General features: G+C 39.2%; 1 protein-coding gene across 2 annotated transcripts in view; it reads right to left on the bottom strand.

Moving 5' to 3' along the window:
• Nucleotides 1–18,151, bottom strand: part of ALKBH8 (alkB homolog 8, tRNA methyltransferase) — a 126,806-nt gene that overhangs the window by 34,867 nt on the left and 73,788 nt on the right. For both annotated transcript variants that reach the window (XM_018059848.1, XM_013969562.2), the window contains one exon: nucleotides 8,423–8,574. In XM_018059848.1, the coding sequence (XP_017915337.1) occupies nucleotides 8,423–8,574 (152 nt within the window). The remainder of the gene's footprint in view (nucleotides 1–8,422; nucleotides 8,575–18,151) is intronic.

The following is an 18,151-nucleotide window of genomic DNA, read 5'->3' as shown; positions in this document are numbered from 1 at the left end:
TTCTTGGCCAGAAGATAATGTAAATCACCTGAGACCTTTTGTATACAAAATGATGTATAGAAAGAGTCTGGGCTGCGAACGCTACATAATTTTGTGTTACCCATTGATCTCCATGTTTTATCAAAAGTATAAAAGGCCTTCTGAACAATAAAGGATGGGGGCCAGGGGCCGGGGACCAGTTTCTCGGACCAGTTTCTCGAACTAGTCTCTCGGCCTGGTTTCTTGGGACTCTGGCTCCCCCCATGTCTCTCTCTCTCCTCTTTTCTCCCCTTCCCTCTCTCTGCTCTTTACTTTAACTTCAGGCTGAATCTCCATCTGGGGCGCGGAGGCTCGCCAGGTCTACTTACTTGCCCCGGCTGTTAAGACCCGCACGAAAGGGAGCTTAAGGCGAGGCACCCTTAGATATTCAAGCGGGCGCCGGTGGCCCAACGTAGATGGTGCAAATTCCTTGTCTGGAATTTTATTGGCCTTCCGCGTAAACCAAGCTATTCAGCCCTCTTCCTCCACTTAACCTTCTTACTACACTATAGTTTCTTAATCTAATCTCACATTAATAAACAAACAAGTCTTTCCACGCCAACGCCGTCCACCCTTCGAATTCCCTGGATCCACCGGGGCTGGACCCCGACAAGTGGCGCCCGGAACAGGCTATTCGAAGGTAGGTTCCTCGGAGCAAAAGCTCCCCCCGGAGCACTCTCTGCTGCTCCCCCCGGAGCACTCTCTGCTGCTCCCCCCGGAGCACTCTCTGTTGCTCCCCCCGGAGCACTCTCTGTTGCTCCCCCCGGAGTGACTTAATCACTCCCCCCGGAGTACTTTCGGGTACTCCCCCAGTGTTGAGTGTTCGGGACGGCTAGGACCCCACTCAGGGTGCCGCGGACCCCCCTGTAGGATAGACAGGGTGAGGAGGAGTGGGAAGTGTTCAAGGGTTTAAGAGAAACCTGGTGCTCTAGAGGTTGAAAAGAAACCTGCTATCTTAGGGTTTAAAACAAAACCCCCCTTGGCTAAGGTAAAACCTTTTTGTCAAGGCAGACTTTTCTATAACTCTTAATTTTCTGACATGGGTAACAATGACTCAAAACAAGGACACCTCTTTATACAAGTAATTTTGTAACTGTTAAACAAAAAAGACAAATTAAAGATTAAAAGGCTAGTGTTACAGAGCAATGTCCTTGGTTTCCAGAAAAGGGATTTAGATACTTGGGTGAAGCTAACAAAACAGCTAAAAACTTACTATACTTTACATGGGCCTGTAAATGCTTTTGCTCTGTAAAATATGATTACAAATGTTCTGGACCCCTGTCATGAGGCTGTTAGATAGCCTATGGGAGAGGCTATAGCGGTAAATGGTAGTGGGTCTCCACCTTCTATGCAGATCGTATTTTCTGCCATTGGCAAACAAAAGGAGAGAGACTACTCTTCCTCCCGAGGAAGGAGGGTGCTTACAGGACGCAGCGGCCGAGCGCCCTGGAGAGCCCCCTCCCCCTCTACACAAACCAAACCTTTAAAAAAGTTATCTTATTTAAGGCGACCACTGCAACCTCTGCTTGCACCTCCCCAGGGCTTAAGAACTCCCCACTTTATATCCAAAGCCTCCCAAAACATTGCTTAAGTTTGAAAACGATAGTGACAATATTTTTGAGCAAAAGAGCTTTTAAAACAGAGCTTGCTCCTTGCATAAAATCCCCTCAGGAGGGGCCTCACCCAAAAAAAAAAAAAAAAAAAAAAAAAAGGAAGAAAAACAGAAAAAAGAAAGAAAAATATTCATAATAAAAAGGACTTTACAAATGCAAAATGTTTCTCTTGAGGCCAAATAGAACATTTTTTGCCAAAATGTCCTGCTAAACAGAGATAACAAGCCGTACCAAACAACCCCAGGTAGCTCAGGCCTAGACCTCAGTTCCACCACCTCAATAATATTAACCCCTGATGTGCCAGTGACTCAGATTCCAATGAGAGTGGCTAGTCCCCTGCCTGAGGACATTGTAAGACTTGTACTGGGGCATAGCTTGCTTTCTTTTCAAGGAATTTCGGTAGTGTCTTGTGTAGTAAATTCTGATTATACTGGAAAAATTGAAGTTTTGATCTCGCCCCCTGCTAAAACTGCAATTAATAAAAATTAAAAAAAAAAAAAAAATAGCCCAACTTTTGCTTTTGCCTTACCACACTGCAATTGGGCACACAGCTACTCAGAATGAAAGGCAGGATAAAGGATTTGGGTCTAGTGATATGGTTTTTTGGATAACAGAAATTACTCAGAAACGTCCTATGAAAACTATTCTGATTAATGGCAAGTCTATTGTGGGGTTATTAGACACAGGAGCAGACGTTTCTTGCATTTCAGGAAAAGACTGGCCCAGCTCCTGGCCCACACATACTACTAAAAATAACTTGGTGGGGATAGGAAGAGCACCCACAGTAGCCAAAAGTGCAAAAATTTTAGATTGGCAATTTGAGGATACCCGTGGAACTTTCCAACCGTATGTAGTCCCTTCACTCCCCTTTACCCTGTGGGGGAGGGACGTGCTGTCTCAAATGGGAGTGTTACTTTTTAGCCCTGATGATAAAGTGACCTCTCAGATGCTGCAGATCGGCTATGATCCATCAAAAGGATTGGGTAAACAACAGACAAGAATAATTGAGCCAATTTGCCCAACTCCTCACAAGCTATGTACTGGATTGGGATATCCAAATTTATAATGGAGGCCATTGTTTTTGCTGCCTACCCCATTACATGAAAATCTCAAGATCCGGTGTGGGTGGAACAGTGGCCTCTGCCTAAGGAAAAATTACTGACATATTAATTAAAAAGATTAATTCAAGTATACTGATTTATTAAATTGTTTAATAAAGAGCCATCAAAAATTGTAATTCCATATAACAGAGAACAACTTGATGCTTTTCAAATGTTTGATGATTGGCAGATTGCTATAAAAAATTCTTGTGATCAGATCTTGCATCATTTACCCTCACATGCTTTGTTAATTCAAAAATTAAAAAAGGAGAAATTAAATATAGTTTTCCCCCATCAGATTTTACAACATGTTCTCTTTGTAATAAGTTGAATGCTGATTCGTTTGAAACAGTAAAATAAAAAGCCATTAGTAAAGCAAAAAGATCTCCTCCAGATAACAAAAAGATCCCGACCCAAAATTAACTGCCGGTCGAGGAAGTGTTTATATTTTTTCCACAGGGTGCAGATTCGTCAATTTAGATCCCGGACAGACTGATTCGCCACAAAAGAAAAAGGGAACTTCTCTGCCGCCACCGCCGCGGGAAACAGCGGCGCACCAAAAGCTGTGGGCGGGGCCAGCCTGACTGACGGAACCCAGTGCACCGCACTCGCAGCCCCGTAACAGCGCCAGTGTCAGGGCGGGGTGAAGGCCGCCGCTCCCACCAGCAGAAGAGGCAAAAGAAACATCAAGATCCCGGCGGGACTAACAGCTGCTGCAGCGCAAACTCCAACCAGAAAATGACTCTATTTACTCTATTTTGGCTTGTCTATCCTCTCCTTATGTTCTTCTTTTCACCAATGATTCCAGAAAACTTAACGTACCTAATGTAGCGACTTGTGAACCATGGATGTTTTCATCTTGTTTAACTCCTCAAAGTAATGTCTGCTCTTTTGTGGTTTTAAAGATGTCCTGTAACTGTAACAACTTATTGATATGATAATTATGTTCTTGCTGTGTTACAACTGTTATTGTTACTACGACAGCAATCATTGACTCAACAAGTGTAAATGCCCAATATGTTAAAAAATCAAGTTTTAGGTGTTTTGGAACAGCTCAGATATTAGTTTAGACTTAGGAAAACTTCATAATCAGATTCAGACCTTGGAACACTCCCGATTAGATTTTACCACCGCAGGAGAAGCCAATGACTTTCTCCACACTTTTTCTAACTTCATTTCTGGAAAGACTATTCTGTCTACTCTTTATAATCTTGCTCCTCGTAATCATTCTTCCCTGTATTGTCTAGATTCTTCGGCAGAACATTCGGAATCTCGCGACCGAACTGCACCTGATTTTAAACATAAATAATTAATTATTTAAAATTAAAAAGGGTGAGATGCCGGAAGCCAGTGTGAGGAATCCCGCCCGTGACAAGGTCATGAGGAAGGAAGCTGACATACGCAAGGCGTGCTCAGACTTCAGGGACCCCTCTGGAAATTCCTAAGCATGTACCCCAACAAAAATCTGCCGGCTTTTGTGCTCTGCTTTTCCACTCTTCTGACATTTTCTGGAAAAAGTCAATTCAGGGCTTTAGTCTTCTGCATTTGAAAGAGTGTTTCAATCCAAAAACCCCTCCGATGGCTTTCTAGCCTGCCTGCAGGACTCGTACAGCTGCGCATGTGATTGTTTGAGGCCTCCTGACCGCAGGAGGCACAGGAAGCTTAAAACATCCTAGAATAGGACTGATTAAAGGTTTCATTTTTTGGGTCAATGCTTGCTGCCAAATTTTCATATCCTTTATTTTTAGATATAGTTGGTATATAGAAAAACAAGTAGTAGACCTGGTATTAGCAACATTAGATCTTCGAGTTAAGTACCTTCTTTGTTATATCCCACTGCACCTTTGTTCTATAGAGATGTAACTTTAATGCTTTAAGGAGATGCAAATTAAAGAAAAACACTTCAGGGGAAACAAAATCAACATTCATTAAGGAAGAGAGATAAAAAGTGTTAACAAGCTTCTTGGCCAGAAGATAATGTAAATCACCTGAGACCTTTTGTATACAAAATGATGTATAGAAAGAGTCTGGGCTGCGAACGCTACATAATTTTGTGTTACCCATTGATCTCCATGTTTTATCAAAAGTATAAAAGGCCTTCTGAACAATAAAGGATGGGGGCCAGGGGCCGGGGACCAGTTTCTCGGACCAGTTTCTCGAACTAGTCTCTCGGCCTGGTTTCTTGGGACTCTGGCTCCCCCCATGTCTCTCTCTCTCCTCTTTTCTCCCCTTCCCTCTCTCTGCTCTTTACTTTAACTTCAGGCTGAATCTCCATCTGGGGCGCGGAGGCTCGCCAGGTCTACTTACTTGCCCCGGCTGTTAAGACCCGCACGAAAGGGAGCTTAAGGCGAGGCACCCTTAGATATTCAAGCGGGCGCCGGTGGCCCAACGTAGATGGTGCAAATTCCTTGTCTGGAATTTTATTGGCCTTCCGCGTAAACCAAGCTATTCAGCCCTCTTCCTCCACTTAACCTTCTTACTACACTATAGTTTCTTAATCTAATCTCACATTAATAAACAAACAAGTCTTTCCACGCCAACGCCGTCCACCCTTCGAATTCCCTGGATCCACCGGGGCTGGACCCCGGCACACAAATTTTGACTAAAAGCATCTAAAAGCTGGCCTTGAACTTTAAAAAAAATCTGTAAACTGAATAATCAGAGCTTCTTACACCATCCCTTACACTAAATTAACAAATTCAGCACTCCCATTTCATTTAGTTTATGCTTTCCAATTTCTTGGTCTCTTTTTTTGCTGTTCTTTCTCAGGCCTTTATCAAGTGTAGTAGAAAAGCTTTTTGTACACACAAACACACATATATACATAAATAGTAAGTATAATATATACGCTTTAGAAACTTTACAAATTTTCGCTTAGCTAAAAAAATTATGACATTTTGGTCCCATTTGCTTGACTAAGTATGAATAGAATGCTAGATTTCTAACTTATACTCACTCAAAACTTTACATAGGTCCAATGATTCACAAAATGAAGATTATGGCATCTGGTCCCATCACTTCATGGCAAATAGATGGGGGAACAGTGGAAACAGTGTCAGACTTTATTTTTGGGGGGCTCCAAAATCCTGCAGATGGTGATTGCAGCCATGAAATTAAAAAACGCTTACTCCTTGGAAGAAAAGTTATGACCAACCTAGATAGCATATTCAAAAGCAGAGACATTACTTTGCCAAAAAGGTCCATCTCGTTAAGGCTATGGTTTTTCCAGTGGTCATGTATGGATGTGAGAGTTGGACTGTGAAGAAAGCTGAGCACCGAAGAATTGATGCTTTTGAACTGCGGTGTTGGAGAAGACTCTTGAGAGTCCCTTGGACTGCAAGGAGATCCAACCAGTCTATTCTGAAGGAGATCAACCCTGGGATTTCTTTGGAGGGAATGATGCTGAAGCTGAAACTCCAGTACTTTGGCCACCTCATGCGAAGAACTGACTCATTGGAAAAGACTCTGATGCTGGGAGGGATTGGGGGCAGGAGGAGAAGGGGACGACAGAGGATGAGATGGCTGGATGGCATCACTGACTCAATGGATGTGAGTCTGAGTGAACTCTGGGAGTTGGTGATGGACAGGGAGGCCTGGCGTGCTGTGATTCACGGGGTCGCAAAGAGTTGGACACGACTGAGCGACTGAACTGAACTGATGGGATCAAATGCTATTATCTTCGTTTTTTGAATGTTGAGTTTTAAGCCAGCTTTTTCACTCTCTTCTTTCACCTTCATGAAGAGTCTCTTTAGTTCTTCACTTTCTGCCATAAGGGCAGCATCATCTGCATATTCAAGGTTATTGATATTTCTCCCAGAAATCTTGATGGCAGCTTGTGCTTCATCCAGCCCAGCATTTCACATGATATACTCTGCACAGAAGTTAAATAATAAGTAAGGTGACAATATACAGTCTTGATGTGCTCCTTTCCCAATTTGGAACCAGTCCATTATTCAATGTCTGCTTCTAACTGTTGCTTCTTCACCTACATACAGGTTTCATAGCAGGCAGATACGATGGTCTGGTCTTCCCATCTCTTTAAAAATTTTCCACAGGTTGTTATAATCCACACAGTCAAAGGCTTTGGCATAGTCAATAAAGCAGAAGTAGATGTTTTTATGGAACTCTCTTGCTTTTTCCATGATCCAAAGGATGTTGGCAATTTGATCTCTGGTTCCTCTGCCTTTTTAAAATCCAGCTTGAACATCTGGAAGTTCTCCATTCACTACTGTTGAATCCTGGCTTGGAGAATTTTGAGCATTACTTTGCTAGTGTGTGATCATGAAAATTTTGCACCTGGTTTTATGTCCCTGGATATCCTAATGTCTCCTGCTTCATAATCTATGGGAACTTAAATAGAATCTGTACCCTGCTGCTGTGTGAAAATTTGTATAAATCTTTAATTTTGTCGAGCTGGTTCATAGTGCTTTTCAGGTCTACTATATCCTTCTATTTTTCTGTATTCTGTTCTGTATGCTATTCTGTAGAATAGAATTCTGTATTCTGTATTCTATTGTTTTTTGAGAGTTTGATAATGAAACTCCAAATAAAAATCTTGATTTATCTACTTAAAAATACTTGTAATATATTGTAAAACTATACATTATTTTTTCTGTATTTTCCAAGTCTCCTGTAAATGTTATCATACTTTTATAATTTAAAAAATAAAAATTACTTAGTTGATGTCCTTAACAACAACAAAAATATTGGCATAAGAAAACAAACTTTTCCCTCCTACTAGACTTCAAGTTCCTGGGGTACAAGAGCCATGCCTTATTTTTTTATAGCTTGTAAATCTATAGCTGTGTTAGACATTCATCAAATGTTAAAAAAAAAAACATTTTTAATCAATGAAAAAAATTGTGATATTTTAAGTCTCCATTGCCACTTTTAGCAGAAGAATCAAAAATCTGTTAAAACCTATTTTAAGCTTTTCACCAACATGACAATATCACATATAAAGCTTTCAAGTTTCCTAACATAATAATATCATGCACATATAAAAAGGATTTCTGATTTAAAACATAATTTTAAGATGACTAAGTCCAAAAGCTCCTGTTGTGATACCTCCCATAATTGAAACCACCAAAATGTAAAAAGAATCTTAACATCATTGTCATTATTTATAAAACAAAAGGGGTTTTAATTCATTGAGTCCAAGAAAAACAGGTAATGATGCACCTGTAGAGACAATACAAAACAGCATCCTCCTGACAAGTTGTTGAACACTCCTTTCCAAATAAGACAAACCACTCTTTATCCCCCTAAAGTTATCTACTTATTATAGAACAATCTGTCATCTTCAATTTCCCTATTGCATTAATGAGAAGTAATTTAGAAATGTGATAAGCTGTTTCACAAAAAAAATCTATTTTTGTATAGTGATACTTTAATGCCCTCACACTGTAGTCCTCTTAACCATGAGTACAATAAATAAAACATTTAGAATCCAATAATGCTCAAGTACTATGTTTAAGGAAAATAAAGATGAGTAAGTTACAGTTCCTGCCCTCAAGAAATATAAACTCTAATGAGGGTGTTTAAGAAAATATATGTAAGTACAATACAAGGCAGAATATGGTTAATGCCATTACAGGAGTTAAGATAAAGCTCTTCTCAGTTCTGATGGACTTTAAAAGATTTTCAAACTAGATTTACTCCATTTACAGTAGAAACAAATTATATACTTACTACAATTACAAGGTGTTTGCCTCACTTTCCTAAACGTAAATGATGTCCGTATTCCCCTCTTGTTTAAAGTTAAGTCTTCAACATCACTGGTGATAATTCCACTTTTGTGACCCTTGGATGCTTGAACAGTATCAAATTTTCTGGGTGTGATTCTAGAAACAACAGTTAAATTAATTTATTTAACACTGTATTCATAAAAAATATTTCAGGTCCTTTAAAAACATTAGGAGAATACAGTAAATTTACAAGAATTTGTTGCAAATGTTTGTTGGATCCCCTGAATTACTGTATCATAGAAAAAACAAAGAAACAGAAGTCTCTGTCTCTTAGGAAATCATCTCCAGGGTAATCATTAAAAGAATTTATAGTTAACTAACTATTAAAGGGGGAAAATAGAATAATAACAAATGTTTAATTAATATCAATACCAAGAGGGAAAAAAAATAAGAAACAGCTGGCAAAAGGGAAATAGCAAATTTCAATCCAATTATCAGTAATTATGTTGAATGTAAAAGGACTTCAAATCTAATTAAAGAACAAACAATTTCAGATTGGATTTTTAAAAAAAAATCCAAGTACATGCTGATCACAAGAGATACACCTTATAATAAAGAAAGAGAATGATTGAAAAACAGATAGAGAAAAAGTACAACATACAAACAACAAATATTTTGCATATACTTAGCAAAGCCAGAGAAAAAGTGATATAGTTATACTAATCACAGAAAGTAGACTTTAAGGCAATTGGTATTAATAGAGATTAAAAAGGAACATTTCATAATGATAAAAGGGTCAATCCAACAAAAAAACATAAAAACTCTATATATTTGTATGCACCTAATAGGACATCCTCTAAATATATAATCCAAAAAGTGAAAAAAAATCTAAATAGAGATCTACATAAATACATAAATATCATTGGAATTTCTAATGTATCTTTCTCAGTAAGTGAAATCTAGCTGTGAAACAAAGACATCAACATCAGAAAACAACAGATAACAGAACAAAAAACATATGACTAACACAGATACAATAAGTAAAACAAAGATGCAAAATAAAAAGAGAAAAGTACAAGTCATTGTAAATTTTAAGAAAGTTTAAAGGGAGTCTTGGAAGTACGATCAAGTTTTTGAATAGAAAAAAGAAATCATTTGGTATGATTCTTGCTAAAAGTAAAAAAAAAAAATGTCCTTTTCAAAGTTAAATTTATAGAGTGAAATGCATAGATCTTAAGTGTATAGTTAATGCGTTTTGGCAAATGTATATAACCATGTAGCCACCATCCCAATCAAGATGTAGAATATTTCCAATTACCCATGAAACTCCCTCATGCCCTTTTCCAGTCAATCTTCCCCTCTCCTCAAAGCAACCACTAACCTGGTTTCCACCAGCACAGTTTTGCCTGTTCTTGAATTTCATATATAGTTGGCACTATCTTCTCTCTGGCTTTGCCCATTCCACATAGTTTGGAGATACAGCCATGTTTTTGTGTGTTTCAGTAGTGCGTGTTTTTCTTTAATCTCTGAGCAAAATGTCACTATATGAACATGCTGCAATTTATCCAAAATCTCCTGTTTACTAATATTTAGTATTCCCAGTCTGGGACTATTACAAATAAAGCCTATAAACATTTTTTTCAGATACATACTTTTATTACTCCTGGGAAAATACTGAAGAGTGAGATTGTTGGGTCAGAGGGTAAGAAAATACCACTTTTCCAAAATGTTTGCACAGACTTTTATACTCCCACAAGCAGCATATGAGAGTTTCAGGCTCCTTGACACTCTCACCAAAACACTGTAAGTTTTAAATTTTAATACTTTTAGCAAGTGGCAATTGATATGAAATTGTAGTTATAATTTGTATTTCTCTGATGACCAATGATACTGTATTTCTTTTCATGTGCTTTTTAGCCATTCATAGATCCTTCTGGTAAAGGATATGTTGAACAGATCTTATGCCCAATCCTTTGTTAGATATATGTATTGTGGATATTCTTCCCCGAGTATAGACTGATTTTTCATTTGCTTGATGCTGTCTTTTGATAAACAGAAGTTTCAAATTTGGATGCAGTTATTTTGTCTTCTTTTTCTTCTAGTGTTCTGAAACCTTTCTCAAGGGGGGGAGGGGGAACTTTGCCTATCTCAGATTTGCCAAAGTATCCTCTTGTATTTTCTTCTAGACAGATCATAATTTGTGTTTACATTTAAAACTATGATCTACCCCATATTAATTTTTGTGAATGGCATGAGGTATATCAAGGTTAATGCTATTTCCACACAGATCTCTGATTTTTCCAGCACCATCTGTTGAAAATTTTCTGTTCCATAATGAATTGTATTGGCATCTTTGTCAAAAATCAACTGACACTACATCCATGAATATATTCTGTCTCACTGATTTATCTGTACAATAATACTATAGTCTTTTGATTAGGTAGCTTTATACACAGTAAATCTTAAACATCAAGTAGAATAAATCCTCCAACATTGTTCTTATGTTCAAGATTGTTTTGGTTATTCTCTATTACTCACATTTCCCGATAAATCTTAGGATCTGCTTATCAATTTCTACAAAAAAAAAAAGTCCTTTTAAGATTGTGCTTAGAATTACACTAAATCATTAGACCAATCTGGGAATAACTGCTATCTAACAATATTAAGTTTCCTATCCATGATTATGATATCTCTTATCTCCTCATTTATTTTGGCCTTCTTTAATTTCTCTTAGCAATGTTTCATGATTTTTAGCATACATGTGTTGTGTATCTCTTGTTAAATCTACTCCTAAGACTTAACTCAGCTGAAGCCAAGTTCTCTGCTTGATTTACTTTAGCAAGGCTATCTGCCTATAGAAGTGGATTTCATGCTTACAGAGAATGTGCCAAGCCTGAAAGATTTCAGCAGATTTTTAAAAAGCATAAATTTATACTAAAGTTGTTGATACATCAAGAATCAAATGTTGACTACACACCTAGAAAAGAGAAAAATCGACCATATAACTAAAGTGGGCTTGATCCTAGAATGAAATAATATAATGTATTTCAATTTTCATTTGGTCATTGTTATACCGTTCACTCAGTCTGATGCTAGAACCGGATTCCCAAAATGCAACAAAATAAAAAATAAGTGGGACTACATCAAACAAAAAAGCTTCTGCACAACAAAAGGAAATCATTAACAAAATGAAAAAGAAACCTATGGTATTCCTATGGCATGGGAATTCTTATGGAATGAGAGAAAATATTTGCAGATTAAATATCTGATAAGAGTTAATATCCAAAATATATTAAGAACTGGTGGGGGCCAAGATGGAGGAGTAGGAAGACCCTGGGTTCACCTCCTCCCAGGGGCACACCAAAACTACAACTATGTATAGAGCAACTATCAGCGAGAACAGCCTGAGGATTAGCAGAAAAGATCTACAACTACAGACATAAAGAAGGAACCACAATGATATGGGTAGGGGGCAGAGATGTGGTAGAATCAGGATCTATACCCCAGAGATCTGAGCCCCACATCAGGCTCCCCACCTGAAGGTACAACACGGGAAGATGAGGTCCCCAAACACTTTACTTTGGAGGCCAACAGGGCTTAATTTCTGGAAAGCCAAAGGGCTAAGGGAAATAAGAGACTCCACTCTTAAAGGGAGTCTCACATGCTTCAGGACCCAGGACAGAAGCAGCAATCTGAAAGGAGCCTGGGTCAGACCCACTGACCAAGGGACTCTCAAGAGTCTTCTCCAACACCACCGTTAAAAAGCATCAATTCTTCAGCGCTCAGCTTTCTTTACAGTCCAACTCTCACATTCATATATGACCACTGGAAAAACCATAGCCTTGACTAGATGGACCTTTGTTGGCAAAGTAATGTCTCTGCTTTTTAATATGCTGTCTAGGTTGGTCATAACTTTTCTTCCAAGGAGTAAGTGTCTTTTAATTTCATGGCTGCAGTCACCATCTGCAGTGATTTTGAAGCCCCAAAAAGTAAAGTCAGCCACTGTTTCCACTGTTGCAGATATGCTAGCATTTTCAAATCTACAAAGGGTTTTACTTTTTCCCTTTCAAATACATATATTTTTTTCTTAATATATATATTATATTGAAGTATACTTGATTTACAGTGTTTCAAGTGCACAGCAAGGTGATTGTTATATATACACACATTTATTATTTCCAGATTCTTTTCCATTATAGGCTATTACAAGATACTGACTATAGTTCCCTGTACTATACAATAAATCTGTGTTGCTTGTTGCCTATTTTTCAAAAAAATTAGAAACCTAGCATTTTATTCATACTAAGTTAAGCAAGTGGAATCAAAATGTCATAAATTTTTTAGCTAGGCAAAAATTCATATGTTTTCTAAAATATATCTATTATCTTATATATACTATATATATATCTATACAAAAGGTCTTCCTACTATGCTTGATAAAGGTTTGAGAAAGAACATCAAAAAGAAAAGAAGAGATGGAGCAGTTGGAAACAAACTAAATGAAATGGGAAAATTGAATATGAAATAGAAAAAGTGAAACAAACTAGAAAAAGATCATCATATAGTCTAGTTATTTTTAAACATGGCTACTCATTAGAAACACATCTGGAGCTCTGGAAAAAAAAAATGCAATACCTGGGCATTTGTATTTATGAAAAAATTCTAAGATAATTCTGATATGCATCTGGATTTTAAAAAGTGATTATAGATTTTTCTATTAAATGATAGCTTTGGTGATATAGAATTCTACTATCTTCTGTTGACCAATCATGATACAATGGTATTAAGTGAATAATAGTTACATAATCACAATAGTAAAGATGTTTATTAGTTTTCACAATCAATAGCCAGACAAAAAATAAAAGATCATTAGGAAACATGATTAATCTAACAACATAAAATAATTACATATAATTTGGGGGGTTAAATAGAGTGATGTGGTAAGTTGAAGTACATACATGTACATGTTCTCATCTGCCCAGTCTATGTCTTTCGGTTGGTACATTTAATCCATTTATATTTAACGTAATTATCCATATGTATGATCCTATTACCATTTTCTTGGCAGGTGGCTGCAACCAGCACACTAAGCACAGGTGGCTGCGACCGGCACACTAAGCACAGCCGAGAGGAGGTACCACATGTCCGAGGTCAGAGGCAAATGCCGGGAGGACCCCATGTCCGAGGGGCAGTAGCCAAGAGGAGTTACCCCACGTCCGAGGTCAGGGGCAGCGGCCTAGACAGCCAGGCTGCTACAGCACAGGAACTGCCGAGGGGAGCTACTCTGCGTCCCAGGACAGGGGCGACAGCCGGGAAGAACGACCTGCATCCGAGGCCAGGGGCGGAAGCCGGGAGGAGCAACCCCACGTCCAAGGAGTGGTGGCTGTGTGGGCGCAGGAGGGCCTAGAGGAGCCATCTCACATTGAAGCTCAGGAAGGACGGCGGTGAGAAAATACCCCTCATTCACGGTAAGGAGCAGCGGCTGAGCTTTGCTGGAGCAGCCGAGAAGAGACATCCCACGCCCAAAGTAAGAGAAACCCAAGTAAGATGGTAGGTGCTGCAAGAAGGCATCAGAGGGCAGACACACTGAAACCATACTCACAGAAAACTAGTCAGTCTATTCACACTAGGACCACAGCCTTGTCTAACTCAAAGAAACTAAGCCATGCCTACGGGGCAACCCAAGACAGGAGGGTCATGGTGGAGAGGTCTGACAGAATGTGGTCCACTGGAGAAGGGAATGGCAGACCACTTCAGTATTCTTGCCTAGAGAACCCCATGAACAGGATGAAAACGCAAAATGATAGGATACTGAAAGAGGAACTCCCCAGGTTAGTAGGTGCCCAATATGCTACTGGAGATCACTGGAGAAATAACTCCAGAAAGAATGAAGGGATGGAGCCAAAGCAAAAACAATATACAGTTGTATTGTGACTGGTGATAGAAGCAAGGTCCAATGCTGTAAGAGCAATATTGCATAGGAACCTGGAATGTCAGGTCCATGAATCAAGGCAAACTGGAAGTGGTCAAACAGCAGATGGCAAGAGCAAACGTCGATATTCTAGGAATCAGCGAACTAAAATGGACTGGAATGGGTGAATTTAACTCAGATGACCATTATATCTACTACTGTGAGCAGGAGTCCCTCAGAAGAAATGGAGTAGCCATCATGGTCAACAAAAGAGTCCGAAATGCAGTACTTGGATGCAATCTCAAAAATGACAGAATGATCTCTGTTCGTTTCCAAGGCAAACCATTCAATATCACGGTAATCCAAGTCTATGCCCCAAACAGTAACGCTGAAGAAGCTGAAGTTGGAAGGGTTCTATGAAGACTGACAAGACCTTTTAGAACTAACATCCAGAAAAGATGTCCTTTTCATTATAGGGGACTGGAATGCAAAAGGAGGAAGTCAAGAAACACCTGGAGTAACAGGCAAATTTGGCCTTGGAATGCAGAATGAAGCAGGGCAAAGACTAATAGAGTTTTGCCAAGAAAATGCACTGCTCATAACAAACACCCTCTTCCAACAACACAAGAGAAGACTCTACACATGGACATCACCAGATGGTCAACACTGAAATCAGACTGATTATATTCTTTGCAGCCAAAGATGGAGAAGCTCTATACAGTCAACAAAAACAAGACCAGGAGCTGACTGTGGCTCAGATCATGAACTCCTTATTGCCAAATTCAGACTTAAACTGAAGAAAGTAGAGAAAACCACTAGACCATTCAGGTATGACCTACATCAAGTCCCTTATGATTTTACAGTGGAAGTGAGAAATAGATTTAAGGGCCTAGATCTGATAGATAGAGTGCCTGATGAACTATGGAATGAGGTTTGTGACACTGTACAGGAGACAGGGATCAAGACCATCCTCATGGAAAAGAAATGCAAAAAAGCAAAATGGCTGTCTGCAGAGGCCTTACAAATAGCTGTGAAAAGAAGAGAAGCGAAAAGCAAGGGAGAAAAGGAAAGATATAAGCATCTGAATGCAGAGTTCCAAAGAATAGCAAGAAGAGATAAGAAAGCCTTCTTCAATGATCAATGCAAAGAAATAGAGGAAAACAACAAAATGGGAAAGACTAGAGATCTCTTCAAGAAAATTAGAGATATCAAGGGAACATTTCATGCAAAGATGGGCTCAATAAAGGACAGAAATGGTATGGACCTAACAGAAGCAGAAGATCTTAAGAAGATGTGGCAAGAATACACAGAAAGACTGTACAAAAAGACCTCCACGACCTGGATAATCACAATGGTGTGATCACTCATCTAGAGCCAGACATCCTGGAATGTGAAGTCAAGTGGGCTTTAGAAAGCATCACTACAAACAAAGCTAGTGGAGGTGATGGAATTCCAGTTGAACTATTTCAAATCCTGAAAGATCATGCTGTGAAATTGCTGCACTCAATATGTCAGCAAATTTGGAAAACTCAGCAGTGGCCACAGAACTGGAAAAGGTCAGTTTTCATTCCAAACCCAAAGAAAGGCAATGCCAAAGAATGCTCAAACCACCACACAATTGCACTCATCTCACATGCTAGTAAAGTAATGCTCAAAATTCTCCAAGCCAGGCTGCAGCAATATGTGAATCGTGAACTTCCAGATGTTCAAGCTGGCTTTAGAAAAGCCAGAGAACCAGAGACCAAATTGCCAACATCCGCTGGATCATGGAAAAAGCAAGAGAGTTCCAGAAAAACATCTATTTCTGCTTTATTAACTATGCCAAAGCCTTTGACTGTGTGGAGCACAATAAACTGTGGAAAATTCTGAAAGAGATGGGAATACCAGACCACCTGACCTGCCTCTTGAGAAATCTGTATGCAGGTCAGGAAGCAACAGTTAAAACTGGACATGGAACAACAGACTGGTTCCAAATAGAAAAAGGAGTACATCAAGGCTGTATATTGTTCCCCTGCTTATTTAACTTATATGCAGAGTACATGATGAGAAACACTGGACTGGAAGAAACACAAGCTGGAATCAAGATTGCTGGGAGAAAAATCAATAACCTCAGATATGCAGATGACACCACCCTTATGGCAGAAAGTGAAGAACTAAAAAGCCTCTTGATGAAAGTGAAAGAGGAGAGTGAAAAAGTTGGCTTAAAGCTCAACATTCAGAAAACGAAGATCATGGCATCCGGTCCCATCACTTCATGGGAAATCGATGGGGAAACAGTGGAAACAGTGTCAGCCTTTATTTTTTGGGGCTCCAAAATCACTGCAGATGGTGACTGCAGCCATGAAATTAAAAGACGCTTGGAAGAAAAGTTATGACCAACCTAGATAGCATATTCAAAAGCACAGACATTACTTTGCCGACTAAGGTCCGTCTAGTCAAGGCTATGGTTTTTCCTGTGGTCATGGATGGATGTAAGAGTTGGAATTGTGAAGAAGGCTGAGTGCCAAAGAATCGATGCTTTTGAACTGTGGTGTTGGAGAAGACTCTTGAGAGTCCCTTGGTCTGCAAGGAGATCCAACCCATCCATTCTGAAGGAGATCAGCCCTGGGATTTCTTTGGAAGGAATGATGCTAAAGCTGAAACTCCAGTACTTTGGCCACCTCATGCGAAGAGCTGACGCACTGGAAAAGACTCTGATGCTGGGAGGGATTGGGGGCAGGAGGAGAAGGGGATGACAAAAGATGAGATGGCTGGATGTCATCACTGACTCGATGGACCTGAGTCTGAGTAAAGTCCGGGAGTTGGTGATGGACAGGGAGGCCTGGCGTGCTGCGATTCATGGGGTCACAAAGAGTCGGACACGACTGAGCGACTGAACTGAACTGATTATCATTTTCTTAACTGTTTTGGGTTTATTTTGCATAGGTCTTTTTCTTCTCTTGTGTTTTCTACTTACAGAAGTTCCTTTAGCATTTGTTGTAAAGCTGATCTAGTGACACTGAATTCTCTTAACTTTTGCTTGTCTGGAAAGCTTTTGATTTTTTCCATCAAATCTGAAAGAAAGTCTTGCTGGGAGGCTATTCTTGGTTATAGGTTCTTCTCTTTTATCACTTTACATTATGCCATTTCCTTCTGGCTTGTAGAGTTTCTGTTGAGAAATCAGCAGATAACCTTATGGAAGTTCCCTTGTATGTTGTCATTTTTTCCCTTGTTGCTTTAATATTTTCCTTGTCTTTAACTTTTGTCAGTTTCATTATTGTGTTTCTTGGTGTGTTCCTCTTTGGGTTTATTCTTCCTGGACTCTCTGTGCTTCCTGGACTTGGCTGACTGTTTCCTTTCCCATATTGGGGAAGTTTTCAGCTATTATCGCTTCAAATATTATCTCTGGTCCTTTCTCTCTCTTCTCCTTCTGGGACTCCCCCTATAATGCAAATGTTCATGCATTTAACATTGTCCCAGAAGTCTCTTAGACTGTCTTCATTTTTTTCCCCTATATTCTATTCTGTGGCAGTGATTTATACCATTTTGTTCTCCTGATCGCTTATGCATTCTGCTGTCTCAGTTATTCTGCTATTGATTCCTTCTAGTGTATTGTTCATCTCTGTCTGTTTGTTCTTTAGTGCTTCTAGGTCTTTGATAAACACTTCTTACATCTTCTCCATTTTGTTACCAAGATCCTGAATCATCTTCACTATCATTATTCTGATTTCTTTTTCTGGAAGGTTTCCTATCTCCACTTCATTTAGTTTTTTGAGGCGTTTTATCTCGTCCCTTCACATGGGACATAACTTTCTGCTTTTTCATCCTGATTAACTTTCTGTG

Source organism: Capra hircus, chromosome 15, assembly GCF_001704415.2.
Source record: "Capra hircus breed San Clemente chromosome 15, ASM170441v1, whole genome shotgun sequence".
Classification (NCBI taxonomy): Eukaryota; Metazoa; Chordata; class Mammalia; order Artiodactyla; family Bovidae; genus Capra; species Capra hircus.
This window is presented reverse-complemented; position numbering and strand designations above follow the sequence as displayed.